The sequence below is a fragment of the Oncorhynchus mykiss genome, chromosome 18, assembly GCF_013265735.2.
Source record: "Oncorhynchus mykiss isolate Arlee chromosome 18, USDA_OmykA_1.1, whole genome shotgun sequence".
In the NCBI taxonomy this organism is placed as follows: domain Eukaryota; kingdom Metazoa; phylum Chordata; class Actinopteri; order Salmoniformes; family Salmonidae; genus Oncorhynchus; species Oncorhynchus mykiss.
The window spans coordinates 41,800,693-41,818,282 of record NC_048582.1 but is presented as its reverse complement, the minus strand read 5'-3'; the positions used below and the strand labels follow the sequence as shown (position 1 = coordinate 41,818,282).

The window sequence follows — 17,590 nt, the reverse complement described above, 5'->3', positions numbered from 1 at the left end:
GAGCACACGTGACATAATGATGCCACCGGTTTGGCCACTGGTTCAGAAAGTGGTACTCACAAGCCAAACGTGGCACCCGAAAATGGAGTACTACATCACACATGTGCACCACATCTTTGCTATCTCTCTCTTTTTGCTCTCCCCCGGAGTCATTGAGCCTGCCTTGCAAACTGAGCGGTGCCCCACCCAATTGAAAACTGCTAGGGCAAATGTCAACTCAACACACTTCTGCAGGCGGTAATGCTGGGCACTGCATTATTCTAATTAGTCTGGCTCACAAAACAGAAAATCAGTGTTTCTTGTATCCAAAATGGCTTACCACAAAATTATTAATTCAACTAAAGATTGTAGCTAATTGAGGAAAAACAGTATTTATGCATGTATTGAATTCTTATTGACGAATTACAACTAAAGCGAAAGGTTTTAAAAAAAAAATGAAATTGCTAACATTGCGGTCGGCATAAATCCCTTTTATAATCATGATCCAACAGTAAGATGGTATATGTCATGAAATGTTTGTAATTAGCCCACACAAGTGCAATAATTGAATGCAATATGCTGAGATGTACATACCTTTATGTTTTGAGATAATATGAATCAGCCACGAGGCACAAGAAGAATATAGATGATTAACCATTAACACATGTTATCAAGACCCTGCAACTACAACAAGTAGCTACAAAGTGTGTGTCACTAAATTATTTCCATATCCTTCCATGCCAAAGACTCGGCTACATGGACCTCACGTAACAAGCATTCATCATTTCGCTACATCGTTGGTTTTATAAGCTAGCTAGCTAGATATATACCAAAAAGTCAAATGTAGACATAGAAAAGAAAGCAAAGCTGGGTTAGAAAAACTCAGGCCATCACATTGGTCTACTGTCAGAGCGAGCACCGCGAGCAAACATAGACGTTAGCTATTAGCTAACGTCAGTTAGTAATCAACGGCTGACACATGACTACACCCCACCAGTTTGGAGTTGTGGATACACTAGCTAGCTTCCTATAATGGATATGGGCAGACAAAAGTAAATTAGCTAACGTTAGCCTAGCTTAGAATGTTATCTAGCTAGCATAAGCTCTCTTATGTTAGCTAGCTACTTACTAGCTAAAGTTAGCAAGAAATAAGAAATAAAACCTTACAAGTTAGCTAGCATAGTTTACGTAGCTAGTAACACATTGTCAAATGATAGCAAACCATCTGTCACATATGATCCAACAAATGCGCAGACAAAATATGTTATCAAAAAACAGTCGTTACAATAATGCACATTTCTCCCATCATAGGTTTGACTACCAAATGCAGCTGATTTTTGGCCATCGCATTGAGCTAGTTAGAACACGTTAACGTCACCTAGCGAGCTAACCTTGTGCCGGCTAGCTAAATAAGTAGCTATGAAAATTGTTTCGCTGGTAGAAAGCTAACGTTACATACATAGTAAAAAAGGGTTTTGTTCTTTCTGGATTCCATTAGAACGACAATTGCAGAGAAAGGGACAGGGAAAGAACTCTTACAATTGCAACTATTGTTTTTAATTATACAACTACCTTTTTGCCAAGGTATATATGCTGAAAACAATTTTGCCCGCTCTACTGATGTTTATATCATCATTTTGTGAGAAGAATATATATATTTTTATAAATATATTTTTTAAATTCAGATTTTTCAGGTGCTGCAGCACCCCAACTTCCCGCGGATATGCTTTTGGAACCTCTAACCCTGGCAATTTGACTATGCTAGAAATGCAATAAGGTTCTATCTGCAAAAATCGGATTCTGAGATAATTGGCTTTAAGTTTCCGAACCCTCGTTGGTTTGAATGGTGTCAGTAATTTTTATATTGTATTCTTTTGAATTCTTTTTATATTATTATTTTTTTATATTTTTTTTATTGTATTCTTTTTATATTGTATTCATGAATTGGGGTATTAAGATTACTATATCGATAGAGAACATTGAACAGAACAAGCCTACAGTGGGGCAAAAAAGTATTTAGTCAGCCACCAATTGTGCAAGTTCTCCCACTTAAAAAGACGAGAGTGGCCTGTAATTTTCATCATAGGTACACTTCAACTATGACAGACAAAATGAGAAAAGAAAATCCAGAAAATCACATTGTAGGATTTTGTATGAATTTATTTGCAAATTATGGTGGAAAATAAGTATTTGGTCACCTACAAACAAGCAAGATTTCTGGCTCTCACAGACCTGTAACTTCTTGTTTAAGAGGCTCCTCTGTCCTCCACTCATTACTTGTATTAATGGCACCTGTTTGAACTTGTTATCAGTATAAAAGACACCTGTCCACAACCTCAAACAGTCACACTCCAAACTCCACTATGGCCAAGACCAAAGAGCTGTCAAAGGACACCAGACGTGCAATTAAGGGCTCTATTCAATCTGTATTGCTGAAGCGTTACAGTTTGTGAGAAATAAATGTAAAGATCATTTCCATTTGAGCTGTGAATGCAGTCTCCGCTAACACGGGAGAACTGCCTTTTTAATTTCACTCTCGCTGTAACAATGATTTTCCGTGATTAAATAGAGCCCTAAATCAAGGGGCCATCACAGATTATCTTATTCAGAATTGTGTACAACACTCATGCCTATAAAGCGTTCGTGTAAATCAATTTGATTCTGAATCCAATATGGCAAACATGATTACACTCAAACATCTATGCATGCATATAAGTAGTTCTTGTTCATTTTGGATTATGTGTGCTGACTGACTGACCCTCATGTCTTAAAGTAATGATGGACTGTTGTTTCTCTTTGCCTATTTGAGCTGTTCTTGCCATAATATGGACTTGGTCTTTTACCAAATAGGGCGATCTTCTGTATACCAACCCTTCCTTGTCACAACACAACTGTTTGGCTCAAACGCATTAAGTTGAAAATAAATTCCACAATTTAACTTTTAACAAGGCTCACCTGTTAATTGAAATGCATTCCAGGTGACTGCCTCATGAAGCTGGTTGAGAGAATGCCAAGAGTGTGCAAAGCTGTCATCAAGACAAAGGGTGGCTACTTCAAAGAATCTCAAATAAAAAATATATTTTGATTTGTTTAACACTTTTTTGGTTACTACATGATTCCATATGTGTTATTTCTGATCAAGCATTGTACACAAAGACCACTAACTCACAAATGTGCTTTCATGCGTGCTCAGTCCCCTCCTGTACTCCCTGGCCACCATAAATGTTCACATACATCTAGTTTTACCATCCTAAAGTCACCCCAGCATGAATGCTCATTCTTCACATTGCGAGTCCAGTGTGAATGCTCATTCTTCACATTGTGAATGCTTATTCTTCATATTGTGAGTCCATATGTCCTTATAGAGATGTTGGGATTCCTTTTTTTTTTTTTTTTAAGCCCTTTTTCTACCAAAGTTCGTGGTATCCCATTGGTAGTTACAGTCTTGTCTCATCGCTGCAACTCCTGATGAGGTCGAGAGCTGGGAGTCCTCCGAAACACAACCCAACCAAGCCACAGAAGCCAGCCACACCAATGTGTCAGAAGAAACACAGTACACCTGGCGACCGTGTCAGCGTGCACTGCGCCCGGCCCGACACAGGAGTCGCTAGTGCGTGATGGGACACGAACATCCCTCCCAACCAAACCCTCCCCTAACCCGGACGACGCTGGGCCAATTGTGCGCCGCCCCATGGGTCTCCCGGTCACGACCCAGAATCTCTAGTGGCACAGCTAGCATTGCGTTGCAGTGCCTTAGACCACTACGCCACTCGGGAGGATGTTGGGATGGCTGCAGTTTCTCAGACCAATGCATGAGTCACCCCAGCATGAATGCCCATTCTTCTCATTGCGAGTCCAGTTCAGTTATCATATGGGCTGGCCAGCCATAGTTGGTAGCAAAATAGTTACATATTAGAGCAATGCACAGCAGCCATTTCCAGTGCATTTTTGCTGTTGAATGGCCTCCTGACATGTGGCAGTCCAGTTCCATGGTTTCTCTGTCTCTAGTAACTGTCTGAGAGGAGGACTGATGGTGGACTGGGCCTATCAAGGATGTTTTGGGAGATTCAGGATGGCATGAAATCAAATTTGTGAATGAAAGCAAATTTGACTTGGAAGGTTGTCTATTGAACAGCTACCAAAAAGTGAAGTTTACATTCATCATGACTAATCATAGTTGATATTTCAACCCATTGTATCTGTGTGTTTACAGATCTATATTTCCAATATGCAGTAAGATATCCAAATGTTGTTTGTTTGTGTGTGTAGGTCAGACAACTGACTACTTGCTAAGGACCCTTGGACTAAACACCTCCCTCTGCAACTGGATCCTGGACTTCCTGACAGGCCGCCCCCAGGTGGTACGGGTAGGTAACAACACATCTGCCACGATTATCCTCAACACGGGAGCCCCTCGGGTGCGTGCTCAGTCCCCTCCTGTACTCCCTGTTCACCCATGACTGCATGGCCAAGCATAACTCCAACACCATCATTAAGTTTGCAGATGACACCGACAACGATGAGACAGCCTATAGGGAGGGGATCAGAGACCTGGCAGTGTGGTGCCAGGATAACAACCTCTCCCTCAATGTGATCAAGACAAAGGAGACGATCGTGGACTTCAGGAAAAGGAGGACAGAGCCCGCCCCCATTTTTATCGATGGGGCTGTAGTGGAGTGGGTCAAGAGGTAAAAGTTCCTTGGCGTCCACATCACCAACTAACTATGGTGGTCCAAAAGCACCAAGACAGTAGTAGAGGGCACGACAGCGCCTATTCCCCCTCAGGAGACTGAAAAGATTTGGCATGGGTCCTCAACTCCTCTAAAAGTTATTCAGCTGCACCATCGAGAGCATCCTGACTGGTTGCATCACCGCCTGGTATGACAACTGCTCGGCCTCCGACTGCAATGCACTACAGAGGGTAGTTCGTACGGCCCAGTACACCACTGGGACAAAGCTTCCTGCCATCCAGGACCTCTATAGCAGGCAGTGTCAGAGAAAGGCCCTAAAAATTGCCAAAGACTCCAGCCACCCTAGTCATAGAATGTTCTCTCTGCTACCGCACGGTAAGCGGTATCGAAGCGTCAAGTCTTTGCCCAAAAGGATTCTTAACAGCTTCTATCCCCAAGCCATAAGACTCCTTAACAGCTAATCAAATGGCTACCCGGACTATTTGCATTGCCCCCCGCATTTTTACACGGATGCTACGCTCTGTTTATTATCTATGCATAGTCACTTTACCTCTACCTACATATTACCTCGAACTAACTTGTGCTCCCGCACATTTACTCTGTACCGGTGCTCATTGTATATAGCTTTGTTATTGTTATTTCATTGTTGCTCTTTGATTATTTGTTATTTTTTCATTTTTCTTATTTTTAATTTGTATTATTTATATATATTTTTTACTTCAGTTTATTTTAGTAATTACTTTCTTAACACTTATTTTCTTAACTGCATTGTTAGTTAAGATCTTGTAAGTAAGCATTTCACTGTAAGGTCTACCTACACCCGTTGAGTTTGTACTTGACCATTGCAGGTAGGGCCCTCTCCGTTTCATTCTGTTTGCTTCCGTTTCGTTCTTAAATGGTAGACCGTTTCCCTAATTAAATAGACCCAGGGTTCAGGGACTGGTGTATTTTCACACATTGGCCACCGGGTGGCATACTATCCACAGACATACATTTAGTTAATGCAAATCAATGCAGTGAGTGCACAAGGCAAATATAAAATCTTCCAGAAACACACCGAGAAGTCAACTCAGTTAGGAAGAATCCAAAGACTCATGATCTACGAGAAAATGGGACATATCAAGTTAATATTCCAATGTAATCTATTTCCAACATTAGTTATTCTGAGCTTCCTCTTTTCAAATCACACAATATAAAGTACAGACCATAAACCATCATTTGGGTATATGTATGGTTGGTTTTGGTAATGAACAGATAGAACGCATCACACTGTACCTTATATTGGTGGAAAGGGATGTGTTCATTTATGCCGCGTTCACGACAACTGGGAACAAAGGAAAAATGAGCTCCGACTGGAAAAAATAGTTTTAAACGGTCATCCAACTCAGAATTCTGAAGATCACTGACGTCATTATTTGACCTCGTTTTCCGAGTTCCCAGTTGTTTTCAACGCGGCATCAGATTCACTGTGATAATGCTGGCGTCATCGGTCCTTTTAAATATTTTGAGGCGGATCCGTTGGCTAGAGGTTTCGGATTTGCGCAGCATCAGAATGAGATTTGAGCTGGGGTGCTAGAGTCTTTCCAAATGGAATTAGAAATCCAATGGATAGATTGAGACCCTAAAATCAAAAAATATTGTCAAGAGGGTAAGTTGTTTATTTATATAACTAATTTACCTAACGTTACAGGGTTCAATTGATATGTGTTGCTCCCGGTCCCAGCTGTGGCTAGTCGTTTTAAGGAATGCTTCCTCTTCCAATCGACGCAGTAGCTATCTAACAATACTAGCTACTAGTTAGCGAGAAAATCAGTCAGAAGCTATGCTTTATTTATTGAGTTTAGCAGTATTAATGTATTTGTCCTTTTTAACGATTGGAGGTTGAAGTCAGTGATGTGAAGAATTTCCTGTAACGCTTGTTGTAGCATTTAGGATCTTCAAGTGTTAGTTTACTAGCTGCTGGGCTAGGCGGCTAGCTAGCCTGGTTCGCGCTGCTAGCTAAGTAGATGGCAAACAATAACTCACGTGACCCAGTTTCTGGTTGTCTATGAAAGCATTAGCTAAAAATGTAAAGCACGATTGAGACGGAGTATTAACTACAGCTAGGATGCTAGTCATTCTCAGGTGGGCACTGGGCAGTTTTTTTTGGGGGGGGGGGGGTTGATAGCTAACTAAGCGTTTTGACTGTAACGGTGTAGTGTTGGCACTCCTTGAAAGCCAATAGGTTCTGGTATACTAGCTACAGTAGTTAGCCATAGTAAAATATTAGTTAATTGGTTTCGCCTATTCCTCCATGGCTATAGCCAACTGACTTTAGTTAAAAAGCCATATCGTTGGTGTATGTACTTCAAAAACAACTGTGCGAAGTAGTTAGGCATGCCGTTTGGGAAGTGCTCCTAACCAGCATCATGACTAACCACGGTAGGATTCAAGTGGTGATGAAAAGTGTGCATGATACCACTTAACGTTACTCTAGGGTTACCCACGTTCGAGTCGTTGAGAATGAAACGAGTGGGTTTGCCGGGGGGTTCCCGACGAGCTGATGCCAGTTGAGTCTCATGACTGATGGTTACCTTTGCGGATTGTTTTGAACTGCACGTGCCTCTTGACACTTTGTACAATTTGAAACGTCACACCGATGTTTATCATTAACGCTCGAGAATTGACTTGTCGCGTTCAAAACATCCGAACTCGGAAATCTCTGACCTCAGTGTGTTCAAAACAACTGGGAACTTAAAAAAACTAGCCCCGACTGGGAAAAGTCGATTGAACGTTAATCGAACTCGGAATTCCTAATCGGAAACCGCTGCATACACCCGTTTCATAGACGTCGTCATTTGATGCCATCGTTCCTCGTAGCTAGGTAAATTTGTGATTTGTCTGGTCATTTGTAACTGAAGAATATAGAAGAATGCACTCATTTCCATTTGTCATGTCCAAACAAACTGATTCACTTCCAGGTGGATTATCTTTCAGTGCACCAAACATTTCTGTCCCCTAAAAGATAAACTGAAAAGGAGCATCATCAGGATTGTGTTTTATCCAGACAGGACCTCAAGTTCACTGCAGACATTACTTGTATTAGTCTAATATATGGTGACAATGTAACATTTAGTTCAGGCATTGTAGACCTTCTCATCTGTGTTCAACCTGACACTGAATTTCAAGAGCTATTCCAGAGCGTAAGTATAAGGAAGTGCTGTATACCGGCAAGACCATAGCAAGTCAGTCTTCAGTATGGATATTTACCGTCATTTAAAATAATAAGCCACCCAGTTCTCTTCCTGTTCAGTTGCTTTTTTTCTCTTGAATAAATTCTTACTGGGCTAGACCTACAGTGTATTTGGAAAGTATTCAGACCCCTTGACTTTATCTACATTTTGTTACATTACAGCCTTATTCTAAAATGTATTAAATTATAGTCCCCCCTCAGTCCACACACAATACCCCATGGTGACAAAGCAAAAACAGGTTTCAACATTTTTGCAAATTTATAAAAAACATCACATTTACATAAGTATTCAGACCCTTTACTCAGTACTTTGTTGAAGTACCCTTTCCAGCGATTACCACCTCAAGTCTTCTTGGGTATGACGCTGCCAGCTTGTCACTTCTGTATTTGGGGAGTTTCTCCAGTTCTGTGCAAATCCTCTCAAGCTCTGTCAGGTTGGATGGAGAGTGTCGCTGCACAGCTATTTTCAGGTCTCTCCAGAGATGTTAGATCGGGTTCAAGTCCGGGCTCTGGCTGAGCCACTCAAGGATATTCAGAGACTTGTCCCGAAGCCACTCCTGCGTTATGGTCGTTGTCCTGTTGGAACGTAAACCTTTGCCTCAGTCTGAGGTGCTGTGAAGCAGGTTTTCCTCAAGGATCTCTCTGTACTTGATGCCTGGTATTCAGGCCAAAGAGTTAAATATTGGTTTCATCAGACCAATGGTCTGAGAGTCCTTTAGGTGCCTTTGGCAAATTCCAAGCGGGCTGTCATGAGGAGTGGCTTCTGTCTGGCCACTCTACCATAAAGGTCTGATTGGTGGAGTGCTGCAGAGATGGTTGTCCTTCTGGAAGGTTCTCCCATCTTCACAGAGGAACACTCGAGCTCTCTGAGAGACCATCGGGTTCTTGGTCACCCACCTGACCAAGGCCCTTCTTCCCGATTGCTGTTTGGCTGGGCTGCCAGCTCTAGGAATAGTCTTGTTGGTTCCAAATGTCCATTTAAGAATGCTGGAGGCCACTGTGTTGTTGGGGACCTTTAATGCTGTAGACATTTTTTGGTACCCTTCCCTATATCTGTTCCTCGACACAATCCTGTCTCGGAGCTCTATGGGCAATTCCTTCAACCTCACGACTTGGTTTTTGCTCTGACTTGCACTGTCAACTGTGGGACTTTATATGGACAAGTGTGCCTTTCCAAGTCATGTCCAATCAATTGAATTTACCACAGGTGGACTCCAGTCAAGTTTTAGAAACAACTCAAGGATGATCAATGGAAACAGGATGTGCAATTTCTAGTCTCATAGCAAAGGGTCTGTTTTTATTTTTTTAATGCATTTGCTAACATTTCTAAACCCGTTTTCACTTTGTCATTGTGGTGTATTGTGTGTAGATTGGTAAGGACAAACAATTGAATCCATTTCAGAATAAGACTGTAATGTAACAATGTGGAAAAAGTCAAGGGGTCTGAATATTTTGAATGCACTGTATATGGACAAGCTGCCTTCTGGAGATGTGTGTTGGAGGGTCTTTGTTGATTTGACGACACAACCACACATTCCAACTCTAAAAGAGCATGATGTATCATTGTTTATTCAATGTACGTATTTTAAAAGCTGGGGGATGTTCTTGGTGAAGTCATAATGTGTGAGAGATCGTGATTTGAACCAGTGCCAGATTACTCACTCCCCCGCTATAGCAGAGAAACTTTACCGTCTGTGCTGTGATGGAAAGACTGAAGTGTGCAACTGATCCTGCTCGTCACAGTTTCGGAGAGCGAGCGAGACGCCAATCAGTGTTATTCCGCCTGAGTAGCTCATTGTGCCACTACCCCATTAAATAATACATCGGGAGAGGGGAGAGGTAGGGCTTTGTGCGCTTGATATTCCACCCCACTGACACACTGACTGCCCTTCCTGTTGTTTTCACTGTCCAGTAGCTTCTCTATAGAAATTAAATAGGGAAACAAATTAAAGATGGAAATGCAGGCTGATATCCTGTCACACCTGCTGACAATGCCTTCACTTGTGGTAATGACATTTTAGAGTATATACGTACGTATGTTATGTGGACAGTGGAAGGGTCATTTACCAGCAAGTTTTTATATGCTGTTTGTTTAAGGGGTGATAATTCTGTGTACAGCTCTAGATTTCTGATAACCGAGGGTCGGAGTTCAGGAGGCAAGGACGGCAAATGGACTCCTGTTGCTACATCGCTGGTTGGTCAGTCCAATTAGGTCAGATGTCGTTAGTGTTTGGAGTGAGAGATTTTTCACCATTGATCTAATTGGTAACAGTGACATGCAAACATTTTAGGGAACATCCCACATTTCACTCCAGACTTTACCATCCAACCACAACAATGATAAAGGCCATTCAGGCCAGTACACAGTGACTATTTGTGCACAACCACGTTAAGAGGCCACATTAAATAAGCTTGAAGGCCAGGCTGTACTGCCATGGTCTGTCCTGCAAATATCTCAAGCCCAGTTGGCAGTTGTCATATTTTCCTTAAAAGATATGGAGATGCCAGCACAAATACTCAATTATCAAGTGCACATTTGCCTCAAACCCTTGGTCTGGTAAATAACCTTCTCACTGCCTTAATTAACTATGTCACACACACACACAGACTTGATGCCATAAAGGGAGAAGTTGTTGACTGTTCGTGTCTGTGCTGTATGACTCGCTCTGTGGAGCAGCAGCTGTGTGGAGGAAGAGAGGTGGCAGGCGCCCACCCCTACAGCCTCAAACCCCACACCTGGAAGCCATCGTCCCACCCCTGCCTGACAGGGCCTGGAGGAGCCGGCACAGGCTCCATTACGTCAGTCACCTGTGTTTTATTAATCGCGACCGTGTCTCGTCTGGGTTGTGTTTTACAGTTGGCTGAGTTTGCAATCATTACAACCACACAGAGCCTTGTCAAAGTGCTAATCATTTTTTTTCAATTGCTTGAAACATTTACTTCCTGAAATTCCACCTAAAGAATTTCTGGTGGTGTCAACTGGCGTATCGGTAATGAAATCGGAACATCAAGCACATCCCACAAGAATGAGTCATGTTCTAGGTTACAGCTTGTAAAGTCAGTTAAACATTTATCTGAATAAATATTAGGTAGGCCTATCATGTCTCTTAGCCATTTAAAACATTTTAAGAGCTTTCCTTGCTATAATAACATTTGTGGGTACACATTGACCTCCAGTGATATCATATCAGTGCTTTGGGCACGTGTCACCGTTAATTGATACTCTGACTTTCCCTTGTATAAAGGCCTAATCTCCATTGTGTGCTAATCTCAGATCAGCTTCTAAAACAACATTTGTGGAGTTAATTAATTAGTCTTGGCCTAGACTATACCTTTGACTCTAAAGCTGTGTTAATAGGAACAGGCTTAGCGTAATAGCACAATGTGCTTTTGGGGCCTGGAATGGGTGTCAGAAGCAGCAGATCAGAATATTGTATCGTGGTCTGTGTTTTAATGTGTATGCTAAACACACACCGAGAGGGAAGTAGATTACTTGAGTGTTTTGTTCTCTCAAAGTTGAGGCTGGAATGGCAATGTGTATTCTACAAACTGTTCAGCATCAGTGCCCGATTCTCTGACACAGCAGGGGCGGGACCTCTCCACAACATAATCAGATCTGGTGACAGTCAGAGGATCAGGATGTCTTACAAAGTGAACTGTACCTGAGAGAGAGCAAGGCCACATGCTCAATCTTAATAGGTCCACAACCCAATGAAACCTATGAGAGCTACAGCATATGCTCATTTTAATAGGTGTAGGAACCTGAGCCATACGCTGTTTGTATTGGTAAGCCTAGGTCTTCAGTGACTGCCTTTAAAAAAACATTTTTTATAGAGAGCAATACACATATGTAGTCAGGGCTACATGCTTTTAAGGAGGATTGTTCAGCTGAAAGAGCCAGCTAAGCTACGCAACATGTATTCTAAAAGGGACTCGGGAGGTAGAGGACTCCAAATGCATTTTGAAAATAGGCTCCATTTTTATTCTAGAAAGTGAAACGTGCTTCAAGTCTACTTGATCAAACCTTTAATCCAACCGAAGATATACTCCAGAGGTTTGGGTGATTGTGGAAGTGAGAGGTCCACTTTGAGTTGGTGATGTGAACATTTGCGAAACCTTAAAGGTACTGATAAAGGCAAACATGCAGGGCTGTATCTTCTGTTTCACTGTTGTTGCTCAAGCCTGTGGACATAGGGGACTATCGCGCACATGTAATTTAAAGCCCGGTCGCTGACTGCATGCTGAAACCTGTTGAATGACACGCATGTGATAGATTCTCATGAAACCAGTTTTAACCATGGCAGTAGCAAATTCAGTTAGAAAACCATGATATCTGCAACAATCCACTGTAAGACCAGATGCTTAGTTTATGGCACTTTAAAATAAGGCAAACACATTTGACATTTTCGCCTGAATTTTGGATGCTTCACCCCAAGTTCTCATTACCGAAATCTGTCTAAAAGGCCTAGTTTTAGCCTGATGGTTTCTTTCTGGAAATATGTTTACTTTGGTCCCTCAAGTGGTTCTCATGCTTTAATAGCCCCCCCCTCATGAATCCCCAAAAATACTTGCCTATTAGCTAGTTTTTTTGTAGAGGACTTCTATGAAAAGTGCCAATCTCCCTCTGTTTCCTGAAAATGACCAGCATTTTGTCATGACATTTCTATACATGAATGATGGACACACAATGAATGTGAAATCTTGAGCTATCAAATACTTTTCCAGACCTTTTGAATGGAAATGCTGTCGTGGACACTATCACATCAGTGCAATAAAGCATTAATCTCGTCCCCTTCAAGCAATGAGGGGAATCTGCCTGGTTTTGTAACGCTCTAATCCTTTCCGTTCTTGAGGGAATTGGAAAGGGCCTCAAGCACATCTGTGAGGCTTGTGTCATTGGCTCAGACTTGTTCTAGGAAATCTTGGGAGTGCAGCTGCGTGGAGTACTGTGTTTGTCACATCTTTGGACTTGGTTATGGCAGGAGTGTGATCATGGATGTCTGGAGAACCGACCTTGTGACCCAGATCTAATGCTGATTGGAAATGCATGCTTTGTGAATTGATTTTGGTAAAGGTACTGGAATAGATTAAAATGTTTAATACTTGGTCATACTGAACAAAAATATAAACGCAACATGTAAAGCGTTGGTTTCATGAGCTGAAATAAAAGATCCTAGTATTTTTCCATATGCAAAAAAAAAACGTATTTCTCTCATTTTGTGCACAAATTTGTTTACATCACTGTTAGTGAGCATTTCTCCTTTGCCAAGATAATCCATCCACCTGACAGGTGTGGTTTATCAAGAAACTGATTAAACGGCATGATCAATACACAGGTGCACCTTGTGCTGAGAACAAAAGGCAACTAAAATGTGCAGTTTTGTCAACACAATGCCACAGATATCTCAAGTTGAGGGAGCGTGCAATTGGCATGCTGACTGCAGGAATGTCCACCAGAGATGTTGCCAGATAATTTTATGTTCATATCTCTACTATAAGCCGCTTCCAATGTTGCTTTTAGAGAATTTGGCAGTACGTCCAACTGGCCTCACAACCGCAGACCACATGTAACCATGCCAGCCCAGGACCTCCACATCCGGCTTCTTCCCCTGTGGGATCGTCTGAGGGAAGGGGTGGGGGGAGTACTGAGGAGTTGTTAATAAAGCCCTTTTGTGGTGAAAAATTCATTCTTATTGGCTGGGTCTGGCTCCCCAGTGGGTGGGCCTATGCCCTCCCAGGCCCACTTATGACTGTGCCCATTTTCAGTCATGTAAAATCCATAGATTAGTGCCTGCTGAATGTATTTCAATTGATGACTTCCTTTTATATGAATTGTAACAGTAAAATAGTTGTAAATGTTGTTTTTTATATTTTTGTTCAGTATATATTCCAGATGGTAGTTTGCTCTTTTGGTAAATGTTAATTGAGCCATTCAGTTAAATATTTAATTTTAAAAAAATGAATATATGCTTTAGACTAACCCTTGAAGTCATATAACTTCAAGAATCAATCTGATGTTATGAATACATGCTACTTTTCCCCTGTCTGTACACTGGTCTCTCATGCTCCACTGACTCATCTCTCCTTCTCCCAGGTTCAACTGCCACCATGGCTGAAATGGAAGTGGCTATCTCTCCTGCCCAGATCGAGACACTTCATCTCAGCCCCTCGCTGTCCTCCACCTCTACATTTTCCTGCCCTTCCTCACCTGGATCCTCTTCTTCCTCATCCTCCTGCTCGGACTGCTCCTCGGACTGCCCCAACCAGCACCAGTCCTCTTCCAGTCCCAGAAGCTCCAGTCCCAGAAGCTCCAGTCCCAGAAGCTCCAGCCCCAGTGGCTGCAGCAGCGGCAGCGATGGCATGCGGGGCTGCAGCCCTCCTTTGGACATCATATCTGAGGACGCTATGGAGCTGGACCTGGTCATCGACCCTGAAGTGGCCCTGAAGGCTTGCCAGGAGGTCCTGCAGAATGTCAAACTTCTGAAGGTTGAGGAAGAACCAGAGTTGTTGGAAAAGTGCAGCCCGCAAAGGCGACTGCCCAATGGAACAGTATACTTGGAGCCTTTCGACACGGGTTCGATTAAAGAGGAGGAAGAACAGCATGATCCTCTACAACAAATAACGCTACCATGTCCTCTGTCACAACAGCCTTGTGACACAGGTTCCATTAAAGAGGAGGAAGAAAGTGATGCTCTTCGACATATTCCTTGTGACACCGGTTCGATTAAAGAGGAGGATGAAGAGGAGGAAGAAAAGCGTGATCCTCCCCGACAAATTACTCCCACATGCCCTCAGTCGCAACAACAGAATGGCGACCAGTCCTCTGCAGCAGCCAAGCAGTCCTTGCTTTTACGGTTATTTGAGTCTAAGCTCTTCGACGTCTCCATGGCCATCTCCTACCTGTACAAGTCCAAAGAGCCTGGCGTCCAGGCCTACATTGGCAACCGCCTCTTCAGCTTCTCTGACGACGACGTGGACTTCCACCTACCCCAGCTGCTCAACATGTACGTCCACATGGACGAGGATATGGGCGACGCCATCCGGCCCTACGTGGTGCACCGCTGCCGCCAGAGCATTGCCTTCTCCCTGCAGACGGCATGGCTGCTCGGCGCCTACTCCTCCGACATGCACATCTCTACCCAGCGCCACTCGCGCGGCACCAAGCTGCGCAAGCTAATCCTCTCCGACGAACTAAAGCCCCACTCGGCTTCTAAAGGTGTAGATCCAGCTGGTGCTGCAGCCGCCAGCCCTGGGCTGCGGGACGGTGCTCGGATTCACCAGCGGCACGCCGTGGAGCTGTCCCCGGCTCCCGACAGCCAAATCATCCCTGCCGATGCCTACCTCTCGCCTTCCAAGCGGACACACCAGCGGTCCAAGTCGGACGCCACGCATTGCACGAGCCTGGCGACTAGCCTCAAGAGAACAGCCAGCAACCCCAAGGTGGAAAGGGGCTACGATGAGGTGAGTGCCTTAACCTCTCTAGGGTACGTGGGACGCTAACGTCCCACCTGACCAACATCCAGTGAAAGTGCAGGGCGCCAAATTCAAACACAAATCTCATAATTAAAATTCCTCAAACATACATGTCTTATACACCATTTTAAAGATAAACATGTTGTTAATCCCACCACAGTGTCCAATTTCAAAAAGGCTTTACGACAAAAGCATACCATGCGATTGTTAGGTCAGTACCCAGTCACAAAAAAACGCAGCCATTTTTCCAGCCAAAGAGAGGAGTCACAAAAAGCAGAAATAGAGAGGAAATTAATCACTAACCTTTGATCTTCATCAGATGGCACTCAGAGGACTCCATGTTACACAGTATATGTATGTTTTTTTCAACAAAGTTCATATTTATATCCAAAAATCTCTGTTTACATTGGCACGTTATATTTTGCCTATAAAACATAAAAAGTGCAGAGAGCCACGTCAATTTACAGAAATACTCATCATAAATGTTGATGAAAATACAACTTATGCATGGAATTAAAGATCTACTTCTCCTTAATGCAACCGCTGTGTCAGATTTCAAAAAAGCTTTACGGAAAAAGCACACCATGGAATAATCTGAATACAGCACTCAGAGACCAAAACAAGCAATACAGATACCCGCCATGTTATGGAGTCAACAAAAGTCAGAAATAGCATTATAAATATTCACTTACCTTTTGATCTTCATCAGAATGCACTCCCAGGAATCCAAGTTCCACAATAAATGTTAGTTTTGTTCGATAAAGTCCATAATTTATGTCCAAATACCTCCTTTTTTTGTTTGCGCATTTAGTACAGTAATACAAATACGCAGGCAATAGGTCCAGACAAAGTCAAAATAGTTATATTAAAGTTCGTCAAAACATGTCATACGAAGTATATAATCAATCTTTAGGATGTTTTTATCATAAATCTGTTTCAACCGGAGAATTTCGGGAACGGAGCTAACTCTCACGGGCGAGCGTGACTGAGCACATGGCCTTCTGGCAGACCCATGACTCAATCAGCTCTCATTCTCTCCCACTTCACAGTAGAAGCCTGAAACAAGGTTCTAAAGACTGTTGACATCTACTGTTGACATCTAGTGGAAGCTTTAGGAAGTGCAATATGACCCCACAGACAGTGTTTATTGGATAGGCTAAGACTTGAAAACCTACAAACCTCAGATTTCCCACTTCTGGGTTGGATTTTCTTCTCAGGTTTTTGCCTGCCAAATGAGTTCTGTTATACTCACAGACATCATTCAAACAGTTTTAGAAACTTCAGTGTTTCCCCCCCACCCCACCCCAAAGAAGTTAACATCTTTTGTCATACAAAAAGAGGGGCGAGTGTTATCTGAGTTGTAGAGTATAGAATATGTTATTTTTAATCATGTCTTCAATAGGCCTGTTGCATACATGTTCTCTTTGTTAATAGTCACTGTAGATGATCGAGCAGAGTAAACCCTGTGTGGATTTTAGTTGAGGAATCTGAGCCCCTACTCTGATTACCAAGTTTTTCTCTATTTGTGTGTCAGTAGTAAATGCGTGTCCTACATAACACTGGGATTCAGCAAGTTACATTTTTTCAACTACACTGGATCGTGGCAGGTCAGCAAGACTTTTCTTCGCAGGTGCAGTGATTGCTTGCGACTTATGGCATTGTCTCACAATAATATTACTTGTGGAAAAACTGTTCTGTCAAAATGGAACATTCTTTGGGAGCACAGGATTACACATTTAGGATCTTCAGGAGCACTATTCCAGCTCTTTCTATAGACTGAGGCTAGTCTGGCTAGACCAACTAATAAAGAAGGGGGTGGGGTTAGGTAGCATCTGTCCCACATCTCCAGAGTTCCCTCCCTATTGTTTTGGATGTGCAGTTTACTCCCTCTTCTTTTTGGCTGGACTTCTCAGCCAGATTGCTCTGCAGCTGGTGTCAGAGGTCGGAGTGAGTTTGAGTCCCTCTCGACTGGAGCGCTTGTTGTAAAAATGGGTCACTTTCTATTGTTGCTGATATTCAATTGTTTACCAGATGCTATTGTGAGTATGGTTTTTTGTTGAGGCAGGATTTGTCAGTGTTGGCCAGGGATATGGGCCTTGTGGTAAACCACATGAAATCCATGCCTCTTGGTTGGAAGAGACACTTTCAAACAGTGTGGTTTCCTTGTGAGTGCACAGGGAAAGAATGTCAGGGATAGTGTTTATCTGCTTCCCCT

General features: G+C 42.8%; 1 protein-coding gene across 1 annotated transcript in view; it reads left to right on the top strand.

Moving 5' to 3' along the window:
* Nucleotides 1-6,123: 6,123 nt before the first annotated feature.
* The window catches only part of LOC110496283 (phosphatidylinositol 4-kinase beta), a 32,599-nt gene continuing 21,132 nt past the window's right edge, over nucleotides 6,124-17,590 (top strand). The window contains exons 1-2 of the mRNA XM_021572087.2: nucleotides 6,124-6,318; nucleotides 13,997-15,363. Coding sequence (XP_021427762.2) covers nucleotides 14,011-15,363 — 1,353 coding nt within the window. The 5' untranslated portion in view covers nucleotides 6,124-6,318; nucleotides 13,997-14,010. The remainder of the gene's footprint in view (nucleotides 6,319-13,996; nucleotides 15,364-17,590) is intronic.